Below are 18,503 nucleotides of genomic sequence, written 5' to 3' on the forward strand. Positions count from 1 at the left end.
TCTTGAGGTGTTGCTTCAGTATTTCTAGATAAACCTCCTTCCTCATGATTCCACCTATTTTCTGAAGTGCACCAATCCCTTTTCCAGAAAAACACCCCCACAACATGATGCTGACACCCCCATGCTTCACAGTTTTGATGGTGTTCTTCAGATGAAAAGCCTCACTCTTTTTCCTTCATACAAAGCACTGATCACTATGGCCAAACAGTTCAATTTTTTTGTTTCATCTGACGCAAGAACACTCCTCCAAAAGGCTAGGTCTTCATCCTGGTGATCACCTGCAAACTTCATTCTGGCTTTTTTATGCCGGTTTTAGAGTAGGGGCTTCTTCCTTGCGTGACAGCCTTTCAGGCTATGGCGATGTAGGATTTTCTTAATGGTGGATGTAGATACTTTGGTACCTGATGCCTCCGACTACTTCACCAGTTCCTTTGTTGTTGTCTTGGGGTTCAGTTTCAGACCAAAGTTTGTTCAGCCCTGGGTGCCTCCTTCCTGATGAATACAGTGTGGTCCCAAGATTTTTATATTTGTATACAATTGTTTGTACAGATGCTTGCGGTACCTGTTTGGAAATTTCTCCTAAGGAGGAACTGGACTTGTGGAGGTCCACAGTTTTTTTTCTGAGGTCTTGGCTGAATTGCTTGGATTTTCCCATAGTATCAAGAGCAAAAAATGTAGTGGCTCTAAAGGTAGGCCCTTAAATACAGCCACAGGTGCCAATTAACTCCCAATTAACTCCTAATTACGACAATTGGCTAATCAGAAGCTTCTAAAAAGTCATCACATCAATTTCTGGAATCTTGCAGACTGTTTAAAGAGACAGACTTGGTGTATGTAAACTTTTGACCCACTGGGTCAAAGCTGAAATAAATCTGTCTCTAATGGATTGTTTTAAAATTACCTCTGATGTGAACAAAGTAGATGCCCTAATTGACTTGCCAAATGAATTGTATGGTAACATAAAATGTGCGGATTGTGAAAAACTGAGTTTGAATATCTTTAGCCTAGGTGTATGTGAAATTTGGGCCTCAACTGGATATTGTATATTGAATAGATTGGTGGTATTTTATAAAACATGCTGCCAGTGTCATGTGACCCAAATAGACTGCTATGCAAGTAATTCTCAACATATACTTAACCAAACATCTGATAATAATAAGCCAACCAAGCTATAAACTCCTAATATTTACCAGAAAGTTTTTGCTTCTTATATTTACCAGCGAGTTGTTGTACATTTGTATATCAGTTTTTTATCTGATTTTTTTTTTACATTTATGGGTAACTTTGCATTTAGACTAGCAGGTGTACTCTAAGCGTGCAACAGGGTGTCATGTGTGCTGTACATGTAGAAGTTTTTCAGTTACATTCATACTACACCAAAAATTGAATTCTAACCCCTTTCATGACTATGGCCAAGATTCAATCAAAATTTGTTTGATTCACAAAACTTTGATTCATAATTAAGAACACACATTGGAGTTCTCAGCACAAACTTGCCAATCTGTCTGCATAAAAAGGAAACACTTAAATTTAATGGCAAGTCAGAGTTTATGATTGATGTTGATGTTGATTGAATCAACATCAACATTGATTCACAACTTATACCCCAGTGACAATGAATTGAAAAGTATATTTTCCTGGAAAATGTGTGAAAATGTTCTGATATAGTTTGTATTTTATTCATAGGTTGTATTTTTGTATCCGTACAGTACAACCAAGTGTCCTGAATAATTATATTCTTAAAAGTGATTTATTATTATAAGTGTGCATACAGATGAATGGAATGAATTTGTGTAATGAAAATGTATTCATAAATTTCAGCGATGTTTTGTAAAAATAAATAATACCAGTGAACAACGACATGCTTGTTTTTGACACTAAGGGCTTTATTTTCAGAATCAGTGTTGCATGGCACAGTGTGTGGGTGCACTGGGTGTAGCTAGTGGATGTTGGTATTTTTGTGGCCAGAGGCAAGCAGCATAGAGCTCCAAGAGAGCGGCGCACCTGGAAAATGGGCTGGATTGTATAGAATATATTACCAGTGAGTGTGGTGCAAATGGATTAATTAATAGCCAATCAAATAACTTTGTTTCATTCCATTTTAAGAGCTATCTGCATTGTGCTTGGCGTACTGTCAATTTCCATAGTCGATGACTGCAATCGATGATAAGGATAAGGATATCCTAATCAGATGTTTCTTTTGCGGGAGGTGCAGAGTTGGGCTGTCACTTCCTTCAGAAATTGAGTTAGAATGAATCTCATCTGATTCTGGACTGCTCAATTATGTTGGTATAGGAATTTCGGATGATTATTACTGGTTTGACTCCAATTATTAACACCTATTATTCATACATTTTTGTTTTATGTTGATATTATGTTTATTACATATTGCATTTATTATGCCAGAAAGAGAGATTGTTGCAAAATATGACATTAATTGTCAAGACATTAATTTATAAATGCAGTCTAATCATAATTTATGCCAGTACGGTGGCTGTCAATGTAACTACAGTCAATTAAAATGAAAAGATTGTTCAAGTTGTGTTTATAGTCATTCTCCTCAATACAAATAGATGTAAGAAAAAGAATGAAAGAATAAAATACAGTACCCCAGGGACACACAATGCAATATAAACACAGCCATAAACTCTTTAACATTGAAGTAAATGCAGGAATTAAAATGATCAAAAAAGAACAAAAAGACAATGAACAATAAATGCAAAGTATGCATTTTTCCTGATTCTGGGATTTATGTCAAAATCAAATTGGACAGCATATGATACATTGATTGGCTTTTGAGTGGGCTGTGATCATGCACACATTGCATGGGAAAGCCATGAAATTAGCAACCTGCCCTATGCTGGTCTGTGATTTATGCTGTAGACTTGGTCTGAGCGGTTGGATGGCGAGGGCTCAAATCTCACACCAGGCAGCCCACTTCTCGATCTTGACTGACACACCACCAGCAGTGATTCTCCCCCCACTTTGGGGCATGGTGAGTCAGGGAATTACCAAACGGCTCTGGTGTGTCAAATTCCATGACGTAATTTCACCAGTGAGACGGCTCGCAGCACCCTACGCGCCGAATGGAAAATAGAGCCCTAAATATAATATTTATAGTCCTGTACAGGACACTTCTGTAAATAGTTTTTTTGGGGAAAGATTTACAGTGCACCAACCAATGTACTGGGGAGGAATTTGTTTCACTTTCCAATCAGTCTGTCTTCTGTTCTTAGATGATGCATAACTAAGTTAGTTTTGTAGTTTTTTTTGTAGCTGAAACAAATGCAATGACTCTTGGGTAACCAAAATATGACCCATGCTTGCCCCATACTGCCCTTTTAAGACTAGTGACAATTAATTCCAGTGTTCAATCTTTCCTCCTATCACATTTTGAATGATATTTTAAGTTTGTCAATAACATAGACATATTCCATTTAAAAAGTTTTTGAAACATTAATATTTCAAGGACACTGTTATTTTATGAAGAAACTTGAGTGCTTTGTACAGGCTTGATGTGTCCAACCAAAGACCTCTCCTACATTCACTAGTTTTTTATAGTTCACTGGGGGGTTAAGTACATTTCCTGTTCCATCCACTGGCTGATTGTGATAATCCAAGGCGCTGTTGCTGTGTGTGACCTTCCCTCAGGGTAAACCTGGCGCTGGCCTACACAGAGCTGACTGAGGAGCTGTCTCGCCTGCAGGCCCTGAGCTCCAAGCAGACGGAGATCCTGAGGAAGATGTCCCAGGAGCAGGCTAGCCCAGGTTTGCCTGGAAACACGTCCAGACCCTCTGCTCTTACGCTACAGTATTTAGCTGATTAGCATTGCATTACATTATTCAGCTGATTAGCAGTACAGTACATTACTCAACTGATAAGCAGTCTATGTTGTTATTTCATTGCTTGCATTTGGCCCTCAGGATTTGACCCTTAAACCCACTTAATAATATTATTTTTGAAATGATTATCCATGGTTTATTGATCTTTACTTAAGTATACAGATAGGCTAGAATACTCAACACGGTGAAAAGGAGACAAATTAATTAACAAGGATGCTACTTTTTATGTACAGATGCCAACAATATGGAAATTGCAAATAATCACCATTAGATGCTCTTCACTTGGACTATGGCACTTTTTGCATGTCTGGTTACTGCAGCCGTTCCTCATTTGAAGAGTAGTAGGCAAATACAAAAAGAAAGGCAGAATTTCCTAAATTACAGGAAAATTAAAATGAGCGCTAATTTTTAATGTGAAGAACACTTCTGTTTGAATATATCACAGAAAGGAAAGACGGGAGCCCACACTCTTAATGAATAGATATAGATTATGAATGTCTACGCAACAAAATCATTTTCATTTTTATTCCTATTTGGACAAAGAGACAGACATGTTTCGGCCTAAGCCATTCTCAGTGTCTTAAAGTTCTTCTGACAAACAGGAAATATAAAACCAGAATAAACAAGACATCATAATAGCCAATTATTTATGTAAATTAGCTTCTAAATGATTGAATAATTATATAATCATATAATCAATAATGACCAAAACCTGTCTTAGGCCAATGTGTATGACAATAAGGCTAGTAAGGCTAATAAGAAAAATAAGAAAAACACAGGTTGCAGCAACAACCATATTGTTTTGAAAGGGATACAAGATAGATTCAAAAACAGATACATGGAATGAAGTGTAAGATCCACGAAAACAGTGTTTAATTAATGATGGTTCAGAAGTTGGGCCATGCAAACCCCTGCAGGCCAAAGACAATGAGGGGATCTATAAAAAACACGATAATTCAAAATCCTCATTCATCCCCGAACACCTTGTATCTAATGTAAATTGCCAATAAGCCTCTCTCCTTAGGATATGTTTATTTAAATCTCCGCCCCTTCTGCTCATTTGGATTTTCTCTATGCCGATGCATCGCAGCGTTTGTACTGTATGTTTATGTTCTAAAAAGTGTCTTGCAACTGGCGAATTCACATCTCCCCTTCTAATTGCGCTTTTGTGTTCACTGATGCGGGTTTTAAGGAATTTTGTTGTGTAGACATTCATAATCTATATCTGTTCATTAAGAGTGCGGGCCCCCGTCTTTCGTTTCTATGCTTATCTATGAGAAGCCAACGCACCATTCATTTGTTATATAGCCTAGTTTGTTAAAAACTTCTTTGAGCGCATGGGTTGGTAATTCTTTGTTTGAATATATCACCACATCGTGACTTTAGTTTGTGCTTTGCATGTTCATGTGACCGGTTTTGCAGGATGCACACAGAAAACCAAGGTACAATATTAGGCTGCATGTACTCATAGTTTCTGTTTGAAGCCAGAGAGCATAAACAACACACCCCCTATCTCTTAACACTTGCCTACTCAACCACACAACCACAAACAATGTTTCCCCTTTGAAATTGGAAACAGCAAAATGCAGAACCAGAAGCTGCTGATTCGTAGATGCAGAGGTCTTTTTTCTCTAAATTACTGATCGCTATCTTCTGATTTCAGGAAGCACAGCATACTGTATGCTCAATCTATATGATTGTTGTCTCTGGGATATGTTAAAAAGGCCTTTTGACTGTATTTTTATTTTCTCTTTTCTTAGAAAGAGACATTTGCCAGTTTTAGATGTGAGAGTAAAGAAATGGAATGGCTTCCAATCAAATTCAGCGCAGACCTTTGTGTTTAGTGTGAAGGAGAAAAAAAACACTTCACTGGGCAGTTTTTTAGCAGTCCATTTAAAGTCATTTGTGCGTTTGCAAAAAAAAAAAAAGCAGCTGCATTGTATATGAAGTTCCTGTTAAGTGCATGACTGTTCACAAAAGCTGTAAGGCCATCTTTAATGGGCGTCAGTGTTTTAAAACTCGGCAGAGCACACACCATTTTCAGGTCACAGTCAGCACCACTACTGTGCATTTAGAATGCGTCATCAATTATTATATTTTCAAATGCATTACAATAATTATACTGATTCTAACATTAATTTGTACATTTATGAGATTTCAATCTCTAGATGAGGATCACCAACCTGAGTGTTTTATACTAATCTTTTTATATGAATCTCTATTTGTAGTAAAATAATTGCAAAAAAGCATGTTAAAATACATCTGAATTATTGTATTGACCAAATACATATGACAGTAAATATGACTGCTCAGTCCAGAAATTCTGTGAATAGAAATTAAAGGTCACCAATTAAGTTTAAGGGCATTGTGTCCTTACCTGTTTCTTTACATCGAAAGAAGCCACTTTACATAAATCAGTTTCTTCCATGCATCAGAAACCATGCAAGAGGAAAAAGCACCACACTAAAAAAAATGTCAGTGTCATGTGAATCATTCACGGAGCTGACAGACACTTCCCTTCGATCACTGAACGGATGCGTTTCACAGAGGCATCACATCGAGTACCAGGGGCAACAAAAACAGTTTGTAGTCTCAACCCCAGCTGGACAACTGAGTGCACAATACAGTGTTGTGAAAAAGTATTTACCCCATTCCTGATTTCCTCAATGATTTAGCAACTGACTTTTAAAATTATTTCATTAATTTAATGAAAAAATCTATCAAACATCCATATCACCCATATGAAACAGGCCCCCTTAAATACTCAATCAACCCAATTAACCAAATTTAATTTTTAATTAGATTCAGCTGATTAAACACAACCAGGCTTGATTGCAGTCATTCTTGTTGAATCTAAACCCCTCTCATATTGAAACTTACCATCAGAGTAGTCACCACGGAGGTCAAGAGAAGAAAAGCATGGCCTCACAGAGCTCTGCGACCAGGGAGTTTTATACTTACTGCGAAGTTAGTGAGTCGATAACGAGACTCGGTCGCTCTTTGCTGGAGGGACAAAATGGAGTGCGAAATGGTAGAAGGAGGAAATAAGAAAAGGAAAAAAGAAATTGAAAATGAAAATAAGGATGAGAAATATGTAGTAGGAATGAAGGTGGATGTGAAGCCCGGGTCTGGATGGGAAGCAAATGGCGTTTTTAATGAAGTCCATGAAATAGGGAGACTGGTGAAGAAGGAGATTGGGGAAGCTAGAGCAGTGAGGGTAACCAGGGGGGAATTATAATCATGGAGTGTCAGTCGAAAAGACTGAGGGATAAAGCTCTTAAAACTAAAAGATTTGGTTCGACAAAAGTTGTCTGTTTTTAATGAGGGAAAGAGCGCTACGGAGGGGGGTGATTAGTGGGGTCCCGGTGTCGGTAGATGCTGATTGTTTCTTGGAGGTGGAGGGAGTTTTCGGGGTGAGGCAAATGAAAAGTTATAGGGAGGGGAATGAACAAGAAAGTGGTTCTGCTAGAATTTGAGGGAGAACTACCGGAGAGGATTTATTCAGATTACGTTAGTTACAGGGTGAGGGCATATGAGAGGGTTCCACTGAGGTGTTATTGGTGTCAGGACTATGGACACGTGGCAGCAGTTTGTAGGAAAAGGGATCACAGGTGTAGAAGGTGTGGGAAAGATGGGTGTTCAGATGAGGATTGTAGGCTGTCTAAAGACCAGACAATATGTTTTCACTGTGGGGGAAATCATGAAGTGAGGGCAAAGCAATGTGAAAGAAGGAAGAGAGAAAGTGAGATAGAAAGAACACGAGTGCAGAACAAAATAACATATGCAGAAGCAACGAAGAGAGTGAGGTCAGAAACGGGAACTGTGAGGAAGGAACAGAATAGAACTGAAACAGAGGCAAAAGATCAAGTGAGATGTGACAGAGAAATTATGTATATGGATAGAAGAAGATTCTTGGCATTTATGTTGATGGTGATCAATTGTGCTAGTGAAATAGAAACAAAATCAGAGAGGATCAAGATGGTGGTGGACGCAGCGAAAGAGATTTTGGGAATAACGGATGTGAAGGGGGACGAAATACAGAGAATTTTGGCGAAAGGGTTTGGAGGGAGTCAGACGCCAGGGATATAGGGAAATAGTGAAGAATCGCAAGTCAGATATGGGAGGGTTGGGCTGTTGTTATTTATTTTTTGAGAGAATTAAACCAGATAGCAATGCATACAGTAGGTGGCGGTAATACACTAATTTTAGTTTGCCAACCATCATTAAAACCAAAGAAGAAGAAGAAGAGTAGTCACCACAAAATTTCTACAAGCACACTATGCCACGATTAAAGGAAATTCCATTAGAGATGAGAAAAAATGTTGTTGAAAAATAACTGTCTGGAAAGGGTTGCAAAGCAATTTGTAGGGCTCTGGGACTCCACTGAATCACAGTGAGAGCCATTATTTCCAAATTGCGAATATTTGTTTGGAATAGTGGCCAGGCTGCCAAAATTTCTCCAAGGGCACAGTGACAACTACTGGAAGTCACAATAGATCCCAGGAGAACATCCACAGAACTGCACACCTTTGTAGCCTCTGCTAAAGTCAGCGTTCATGACTCCACAATAGGAAAGAGACTTGGCAAAATGGTATTCATGGGATAATGGCAAAGCGGAATTCACTGCTAACCAAGAGTAACATCAATGCTGGTCTCACATTTCCAAAGTATTGTGGGACTAGCGGGAGATTGTCTGCACATTAGCTGCTACGCAACTCCAATCATACGCCGCAATTAAGTTTGCATATACTTGACCTGCAGCTTAATTGACATTAGTGCGGTAATTTGGAAAACCATCTTAATACAGTGCTGAGCTCTTGAAAATGAAGGAACACTGCAGTCCACCCAGTGCAACTTTTAAGGCGAAATAAAACTTCCCGGATGGAATTTTGATACTCTATTTACCATTCTTTCGTTTCTTATTATGAGTAGATCGGGGGGAAAATTTTCATTTTTAAGATGTATTACTGTAAGTTATTCTATTTATTTTCCCCAATATATCACGTATTGAGTGCCAAGGCACAGAAAGTAAATAAACTACATTTTGCTTCATTCTCTTTACCCCTCTGGCCTGAACTGGTCATCCGATTTGGCAAAGGTTGAGTAAATAAGCTCCCACCTACAGTGGTGAAAAAAGTAATCTTGCTTTAAAAGAAAGAAGGAATGTGTCACGTTTAACTTTGTACCATTTAGAGATCAGGTTAGCTTCTCTCCACTTAGATATTAATTGTAAAAGGCATTTTGACCAGGCGTGCCCACATTTTTGCACCCCACTGTATATTTAATTTTGGTGAGAAGCTATATCAAAAAATTACAGCAATCCTAGCTTGCTTACTCATGATGTACCTACTGTATCCACATATTCACGTCTTACAATTAGCTTTCCAACTCCACTGTATCCACCTTGTTTCCACTATCCAGAATACTACAAGCCACTTTTCTTCGATCTGACTGGCTTGCCAACAGGACATTAAGTTAGTGTTAGGTTGTATTATTTTTCAAATTCCTATCAAATCTTGAAATATTGAGGTAGGTATTGCGCCAAATTCAGTTTAACCGGTTGGTTTCCCCCAAAAGATCATGTTCCCGCTGTAGGGCACTTTACAAAATGTTCAGCTTTCAACTGATTAGTCTGCTTTTTTACATGCTCAGATTAAAAAATCATCAACCTGAAATCAGCCTGGGTGAGGTGATTATTATCTGTATGATGCCAGAGAGGAGATCTTGTCTAAGCCCATGTGCTGACACGTCACCGCTGTCTCCACAGTCCAGCATCACTCCCACCAGCGCCACTCGCCGATCCCACAGCGGCATTCTCCCATCCCCCAGAGGCACTCTCCCGTCCCCCAGCGCCGCTCCCCAGTGCTGCAGCGCCTCTCCCCGGACATGCACCGCCACTCGCCCCTGCCAGAGATGAGCGATGGCCCTGCCTCCTACTCCTGCCGCCCCGCCAGCCACCACCTGCGGGCCAGCTTCCAGGGCCGACGCAGTTACTCCGAGGTGGCCGACCCCTCCGCCTACCAGCGGCCGCCCCGCTTCACGCTGGACCCCGTCTCCACCCTGCCCAAGCCCCGTCCGTACGGGGAGGGATACCTGAAGCAGCAACGCGGGGAGTCCCCGCCGGGGGCACAGGGGGGCGCGGGGGGCAGCCTGGTTGGGAGTCCCCGGCACGCCCGCGAGCTGCCCTTCCCCCTCTCGGAGGTGCCCCACCTGCGCTTCGAGCCCCCGCCCGTCCCCCCGGCACCCCTGCAGCCGCCGCAGTCCTCTGAGGACGAGGAGGAGTGGGCCTGCCCCCACCCGACCAGCCCGCCGCGCACGCTGGGGGTGTCCTCGGCCGCCACCGCCTCCATCATACGGGGTCCTGCCTCTTGCTCCGCCTTCCCCATCCCGGTTGGGCCCAGCACCCTCAGCTGCCACCCACCCGGCTACCTGCACGCTGACCACGCTCAGTCCTGGCCGTCCATCAATGTGAGTACAGCCAAGCTCATTTTCAATCCAGTCTGTACCCAGGTGGGCCTGAGTAATGGAACATTGTTTAATGTTGGGGTTTTTGTTGTTGAATGATAGGTATGACTGCACAGATGACAAAATTCACACTAACTTGTAAGGGGTGTCTGTTCACGTTTCCCTTGTCCCATCATTAAATAATTAAAATATTGTCTGCCATAGTTTGCTGTGACCATATATGAAATGATAGATGGATAGATTTATCTTAAATGCATATCTTTTGTGGATTTTGTGTTTACTGTAATTAAATGCACACCTATTGAGGACTTTGGGTGTGATTTACTAAAACCATTTAGCACATGCAAAACCAATAACATGCCTTGTGATTGGCCATGGTATTTGTTTTGCACCAATCCTTAGTTGTATTATTAGTATTGTGTGTGCTAAAAGGTTTTGCCTGTGCTAAAGGTCCCAGTAAATCATTCCCTTCATGTTAATGTAATAATGCTGCTCAAGAGTTCAATGTGCCCTCTATCAGGGACTGCATTCCTATGGAAAATTAACAGACTTCAATGTTAAAAGCAGCATTTCATTGGTTTCAGCTGTGGATGGAAACAGAGGAAAATGACATCAGGAGCTGCCCCCTATGTCAACTTATCTTCCCAATCGGCTACCCCGACGACGCCCTGATCAAACACATCGACTCGCACCTGGAGAACAGCAAGATCTGACGACTGCAGCAGGGCCACACCGGCCTGCCGTCGCTCCAGCCTTACCGAACCTTTTTAATAATATTGTGCCAACGAGATGAGTCCCATCAGAACGGCATTGTGGGAGAAAAGACTCTTAACGACCATGATGGAAGACACATGGAAATCACGACAAGTTGCTTCGTTGATATGTGACACAGACAGACCACTGGTCAGTCTTTGCCCCAGTTTTGTTTTACTCAGTCAATGTTCAGGGTTGTTTCCATCTGGGAACTTTCAGGGTTGACCCGTGCTCTTTCTACTCAAACAGATATTGTGTATGCTCTTGTAATGCGACGAAAGTACCACACGCTTCTCTGCTGTCGATAGCTGCCAGCACCTGGGGAGCAGCCTGCTGATGAATCACATGCGGTTACCATCTTTTTTGGGGAGGGACTAGATTGATAGAAGAGTACACAACTGTTCTTTTCCCAATGGAACTGGTGATGTCACTCATCCTGTAGTGCATCAGAAGTTTCATTCAATACACAACACCTCTCGCTTGAGCCTGACAAGCACCACAGTGAATTGTTGGGTAAAGCCACTGATCTCCATGTAAATAGGGTGGTGTGATATTGATGCAAAATGTCACTTTTAAAAAGTTGATTGACTCTTTCCACTACAATGTATGTATTATTTGTTACATTTTATTAAATCCTTGACACTATTATAATTCATAATAAAATTGAATGATCCCTCCAAAAGTCATGAAGTAGCATATTGCAGATCATTTTGGCCTGCTAGCTAGATTGCAAAATATAAGTAGTGAACTGCTAGCTAGCTTGCTTTACAACGAAATGCTAGTCAATCAGCTTGCTAGGTAAGATAGCCAAAAGTTGAGTTGACAGTTGTATTATAACGAACTTGGTTTTATTAAAAAAAAAACCTGATGACTTCCTAATTTGGTCATTATTATGGATGGGTACATTTTAGATTAGTTGTTTTGCTACCAGACTAATTTGGTTTGTGGTTAGCAGTTGTCACTGATGTGTTCAATCGAGCAGTGCTCACATTTGTTGATGGTGCAGTAGTCACAGCAACTATCTAAAAATTATTCCAGCTACGCTTTTCCCCATCCCCATCCCCATTTGCACCCTGCATCTTGTAACCAGCCCTGTGATAGCGTGTCCTTCTATATACCCCCTCTATTACAGAGTCCCGGGTTGAGTTCTCTCTCACTAAATTTGGTTAAATGGGCAGCTAACTGTGTGAATATTGGTCCCCTGAAAGAATGGGCAAGGTCCATTGTAGCACGTGTGAGAATATGATCTGCCGTTCCAAATCCTTCGTTATGGACGTCTGACCATTTTGGCCATTCAGCACTCAAGAGCATAGCAAAACAATTCCACTGATTCAAATTATTTTTTTAATCTTTCAGTCTTTTTATGGGATATCTCGCCTTTCTTAAATTGTGATCTCCGAGTTACAAAAGGTTATGAACAGTTCAAGGAAGTCATGTCCTATTTGCGGTTACATTAAGCAGGGTTGCTAACTGTCACGCTTTTGGTGAGACACACGTTTTCAGGCCCTGTCTCGTGTTCTTACACTTTCTAAACACATCTCAGACCAAAAAAAAGACTGCAACTAAAAACAATATTGTGCTGCGAGCTAATACATAATTTCTTTAATTATGTATTAGCTCGCTGCAAAATATTAGATCTCAAAATTGGCAACCCTGTATTAGGAAAATTGAATTTTGAAGGTATGTTTATTGTGCAAATTAGAAAATGCATATGGTCTGTGTAATTTCAAAACAGGCTGCTTTTCTGTTAGTAAGTCTTCCAGATGCTTTTATGATATTAATAGAGCTTTTATTTTAAGATGCCTACAGAGGTTGCTCAGACTGCACCATCTCATAGCTAGCATTGATATTTAGTCATTCTTGCATCTTCTTTTGAGAAGGGAATGTCCTTTTCTAGGGGCTCAGTCCAATATCAATTAAATTTGTGTGTGTGTGTGTGTGTGTGTGTGTGTGTGTACTGTTAGTGTTTCCTTGCTTCAGTCACAACTTTAAGGCTGGTAAAGAAACACAAACAGTTTCAGTGCTGACCACTTTGATCGCTGACCGCTTGGTCCCTGCCGAGCAGTGATGTACAGAGGGGTAGCTCACACCCAGCCAGCTTGTAATGTGAAGCGCTTTTGCATGGAGCATTGATGGAGTCTAGCAATCCACAACATCTACTGCCCAGTGGAATCACTGTCTGGAAGAGAACCAGCTATGCCACCTCTAAAGTCCATAATACCGAGCCTCTAGGCATTGGAGACTGTTCATAGCCTCAACTGCCAAAGGGCCAGAGAAAATCATGGGAAACCATTTTAGCCACATATATGTAAACATTAGTTTTAGTCCTTGGTTGGCCACCAGGAGCACCTGGTACATTCATTGTACATACATCTAGATGTAGGGTTAGCATGATTATTCTGTATGGTGAACTATTAAGCGAATGCAGTGGCTATACAGTTCAGAGATACATTGCTAAAGTCCACCTTGTAATAGAGTGTGACCTACACACTTGGTAAATGGTAAATGGACTGCATTTATATAGCGCTTTTATCCAAAGCGCTTTACAATTGATGCCTCTCATTCGCCAGAGCAGTTAGGGGTTAGGTGTCTTGCTCAAGGACACTTCGACATGCCCAGGGCGGGGTTTGAACCGGCAACCCTCCGACTGCCAGACAATCGGTCTTACCTCCTCAGCTATGTCGCCCCACATTACACTTCAACACAAACAAACCCTGATTGCAAAAATACTTAACAGACAAAAACAAATATTAATAGCTATTCCAGACCTCTTTAACTGAAAGAGAAAGGGGTATTGTTCAATGGGAATTAATGCATATAGCTCATAGTAAGAACCAGCAATTATGTTACGTGATACCTTGTAAAGATTATGAGGGAGAATTATCTGCGTTTTGGAGAATAACAAATCCCTGAAAAAGCAATTAATCAGATGTACTGAAAGCTGCCCTGGATTGGACCCTCATTTTGAGACCAACCTCTGCCATAATTTCTTGATTTGACAAAGCTAGCTCTACCTTGTGGCCAACCAAAGATAAGACCTGGATTTAATTATTGGTGGCTTTGGTGTATACTGCCTTTCTGTACCTAGCACCAATTAAGTACCTCATGTTCAAAATCAGCAGAGCAGAAGTTAAATAGGCAACATTCATATAGCCACATATAATAGTCACATGCGCATATACACGTATGCACGCACTTGTGCGTGCACACACACACACACACACAGTGCAATCTGCAAGTGCTTGTACACAGACACAATTTTTGATGTTTTGATTCTGCACTCTAGCACATTGGATTCCAAATTAAACAAAAGGGCATTTACATCCACATCCGGTGAACCATATAGGAATTACCCCCCCCCCCCCATTTTAGGGGACCAAAAGTAATTGGACAAATGAACATAATCTTAAATAAAGTTGTCATTTAAGATTATTTGCTTTTGATGACTTCCTGAAGTCCGTCAACTATCACCAGACCCTGGGTATATTCCCTTGTGATGCTCTATCAGGCCTGTACTGCAGCTATTTTCAGTTCCTGTTTGTGTGGAGAATATTTTTGCCTTCACTCTTGTCTTCAGCAAGTGAAATACATGTTTAATTGAATTCAGGTCAGATGATGGACTTTGCCAGACAAGAACATTTCACTTTTTGGCCCTGAAAATGATTTGGTTGCTTTGGCTGTGTGTTTGGTTGTTGTCATGGTCCTGTTGCAAGGTGAAGCACCATTCAATGAGCTTTGAGCATTTAGTTGATGTGAGCAAATGTTTCTGAACACTTAAGCAGTCACATCATCAATGAAGACACGTGAGCCAGTTCCAGTGGCACCCATGCATGCCCAAACCATAACACTACCTCCACCATGTTTCCAAGATGGGGGGGGGGGGGGGGGGGAGGTGTGTGCTTTGGATCATGAGCAATTCCTTTCTTTCTCCACACCTTTCCCATTCCATCACTTTGGTACAGGTTGATACTCACTTATTTGTCCATAAGAGTTTGTTTCAGAACTAGTTTTCTAATGTACTTTTTAGCAAACTCTAAACTGCTTGTTCAGTTCTTGAAGCTTACCAGTGGTTTCTATATTTACATTACATTACATTTATTTGGCAGACGCTTTTATCCAAAGCGACATACAAAAAGTGCATTTCATGTTCATGGACAACTACAAAACACAGGTTCAATAAGATACAATACTTATTTTGTACAGCTATTTCTAGCCAAGAACACAGTTTAATTCACACAGTGAACACTATTCTGACCTAACCTCCGCAAAGCCAACTAGGCAGAAGAATAAGCTACAGTATTAGGGCAAATACAAATTACGAAAAAGTGCTGGGGGGGGGGGGGGGGGGGGTTGATTTAGAATGAAATGTACAGAGTGGTGGTAGTTAGTCCAGGTATAGTCTGAAGAGATGAGTCTTCAGACCACGGCGGAAGATGGGCAGTGGACACTCTAAGGTTATGTTAGTGTAGTATTCTCTTTATTTTAGACTTTGATATATCCATGGTTACATCCTGGAGCGTGTGCTTGCTGTCTTTGACAGTTTAAAAGGGGATATTTTTTCACAATTTAAGGCATTCTTCGGTCATCCGTAGAGTCGTCTTCCGTGGTCTACCAGGCTGTTTGCAATTGCTGAGCCCAACAGTGCTTTCTTGCAGTTGATTTTGACACGCCCAATGTTTTGAATATGTCTCTGATCGATTTATTCAGATTTTTACATCCAATAATGACCTTTTTTACTTGCATTGACACTTCTCTGGTCCTCATGTTGAGAGACAACAGCAGCAGACTCCAATTGCAAATTCCACACCAAAAATCAACTCGACCTTTTATTAGCTTTCTTGTGCATGTCCAAGTGACTAACACGCTGCTGGCCAAGAAACAGCTGAGCAGCCAATTGTCCAATTACTTTTGGGGTGATTATGTATAAAAAGGGTGGCAACTCCTACATGGTTCACCCGATGTGAATGTAAGTACCCGTACATTAAAGCTGACAGTCCACACTTGCATATCAAATCTGATGTGCAGAGCCAAAATGACAAAAAATACTTTCCAAATACCTACACACTGCATATGTGCGTGTGTGTATCAATCATTTCCACCCTCATTTCATATGAATGCAAAATGCGGATTAAAATTCACTTCATTGTTTATCAAATATTTTCTGTGCTTACCAATTGTATAATTGTATAACATTATTGTGATTTATTGTTCAGAGAAAGTAAATTCAGTATCTTAAAAGGATGTATCACAATTATTGACACACTATTATTGATATAAGGTGGAAGAACATATAGCAAGAGATCTAATACCATTCCTCCATGCAGAATCCAAAGTTGATTAATTAAGGAAGGTGAATTAAAGTTCCAATGATGATCAGCAAACTCCCAACGCTTACATTTCATGACAGTAGAGGCTTTCTTCTGGCAAGCCAAATAGCTTGTTGGCATGGAGGTGGCATGAAATTACAAGTTTGAAGACTTGGGTGACCACAAGATACAACCAACATTAGCAATTATTTGATCCTTGAAGGTTGGCATTTTCAGGTTTTTGGTTGTTTTTAATAGCTATTGCTTGATTTATGATTTATGATCAACATTTTCATTTCAAAAAGTTCTCAGACCCTATGCTGATGAATGACAAAGGAAGTTTAGAATTTGAGATGAGCTTTAAAGTAAATTAAAATATAAAATATAAATGGCAATATTAAAATTGTTCATAAGAATTTCTCGGGGGGGGGGGGGGGGTGCAATAATTGTCTTGTGTTTCTGAGAAGAACACTATTTCTTGATGAAGAAATTTTTTCTTTCAATAATTTTACCTCAATCAAAGGTTAGATTTCTCGATAATTTGGGTGCCAACTAATCCGGAAGGCACTGTATATACACTGTAACAAGTTATTTGTGCATCAGTGGCAACCACAATCATTACATTGCACAGTATATCACCCCAGCCATAATTCACAAAGAGTTACCTCAGGAGTTATTTAAAGATCTGTAGCTTATGTTTGAACCCTCCTACTTTACAAAAGCTACTGATGACATTGTCAAAGCCACTTTGGCATTGCTTGCTGTTTCTGTCAGCTTGCAGTAGCTTCATGAGTATCCTATGATTTAAAAAAAAAATCATCTTAAATAACTCAGGCGACAAAGCTTTGTGAATATGGCTCCTTTCTTGGACACTCAAACCCCCCACAGGGAATATATGATGACTTGCCAAAATTTTCGAAGAGCTGAGGTTATACTGCGGAGGAATAACATTTTAAGTATTTTGTAACACTGGTCAGTTTCAGAACTTCAAAAAAATAGAAGAAAAAAGAATTGTATAAAGCTGTAATTTCTCCTGTTGTCTTTTTTTGTAAATATTGTGAAAAATAAACTGCAACTTGCACTGAGAGGCTTGGTTCATCCCTGTATCCTGTTTCTGAGTTGGTCATTTGTTCAAGTAACTGGTGTATACAGAGACTTATTGTCTCAGTAGTCTTATTGATGTGTGCTGGTATGTGAAGCTTAGGTTCACTACTTGGATACAGATCTTGAAAAGATATAGCATTAGATCTAAAGATTATAAGCATTAGATAACATTCTTATAGAATGAATTCATACCATGATAATTTCATGATTGTCTAATAATAGTTGTTATGTTGAAGTTTATTGTAATAATATAATTATTAAATAAATTATACTGGATATGATGGTACATTCAAAGCATATAGGCTGCCTCTGTAGACATAGACTGTTGGTGTGAATCTTTTCCTCTCAGAAGATTCGATACGCATCTTGATACACGGGGCTCATTCCAATTGCATATTTTATCCGTCCTTGTCTCCTCGGTCCTTGCCTGACCCAGAAATAGATCAAGGTCCGCCATCTTTAAGGACATTCCAACCCGTTGAATACTCCATGAAGGAGGAGGCTCCTGAAGGATGCTTGAGCAAGAAAACACGAGTGCATTCTTTTTTTCTGAATATGTGACCTGTATAAATAATCGACCTGCAGATCCACCTCTCCCCATCTGCCACGTCTGTATTGACATAGTTTCAAAGTGATGCTTGACTGAACAAGGACATTCCATTTGCCTAATACATGTTTCTTTGATTCTTCCATCCTCGTGTCCTTTCCTTGCATCCTACAATGGGTGGAGCTAAGGAGCGAGTGAAGGATCTAAGAGGTAAAATAAATAGGCAACTGGAATAAGACCATGATCTACAATATGACTGATACAAGAAAGATAGTTGAATGTAACGATTCAATACAATTTGATCCAATTCAGCTCTGATTCAATTTAGCTCTGATTCAGTTAAATTTTAACTCCTAAACAATTCAGTTAAGCTATGATACAATTCAGTTTAATTTAACATTGATGATGTCAACAGAAATTCTTTATTCTAAATCAGAGGTTCCGAAACCTCTCCTTGGGTATTCCCAGCTGGATCCAGGTATTTGA

At 40.1% G+C, this 18,503-nt stretch overlaps 1 protein-coding gene across 2 annotated transcripts in view; it reads left to right on the forward strand.

Moving 5' to 3' along the window:
* Nucleotides 1-11,705, forward strand: part of tbkbp1 (TBK1 binding protein 1) — a 101,914-nt gene extending 90,209 nt beyond the window's left edge. For both annotated transcript variants that reach the window (XM_035403778.1, XM_035403777.1), the window contains 3 exons: nucleotides 3,652-3,767; nucleotides 9,610-10,310; nucleotides 10,892-11,705. In XM_035403778.1, coding sequence (XP_035259669.1) covers nucleotides 3,652-3,767; nucleotides 9,610-10,310; nucleotides 10,892-11,020 — 946 coding nt within the window. In that variant the 3' untranslated portion in view covers nucleotides 11,021-11,705. The remainder of the gene's footprint in view (nucleotides 1-3,651; nucleotides 3,768-9,609; nucleotides 10,311-10,891) is intronic.
* The last annotated feature ends 6,798 nt before the right edge of the window (nucleotides 11,706-18,503 follow it).

Source organism: Anguilla anguilla, chromosome 2 (genome assembly GCF_013347855.1).
Source record: "Anguilla anguilla isolate fAngAng1 chromosome 2, fAngAng1.pri, whole genome shotgun sequence".
In the NCBI taxonomy this organism is placed as follows: Eukaryota; Metazoa; Chordata; class Actinopteri; order Anguilliformes; family Anguillidae; genus Anguilla; species Anguilla anguilla.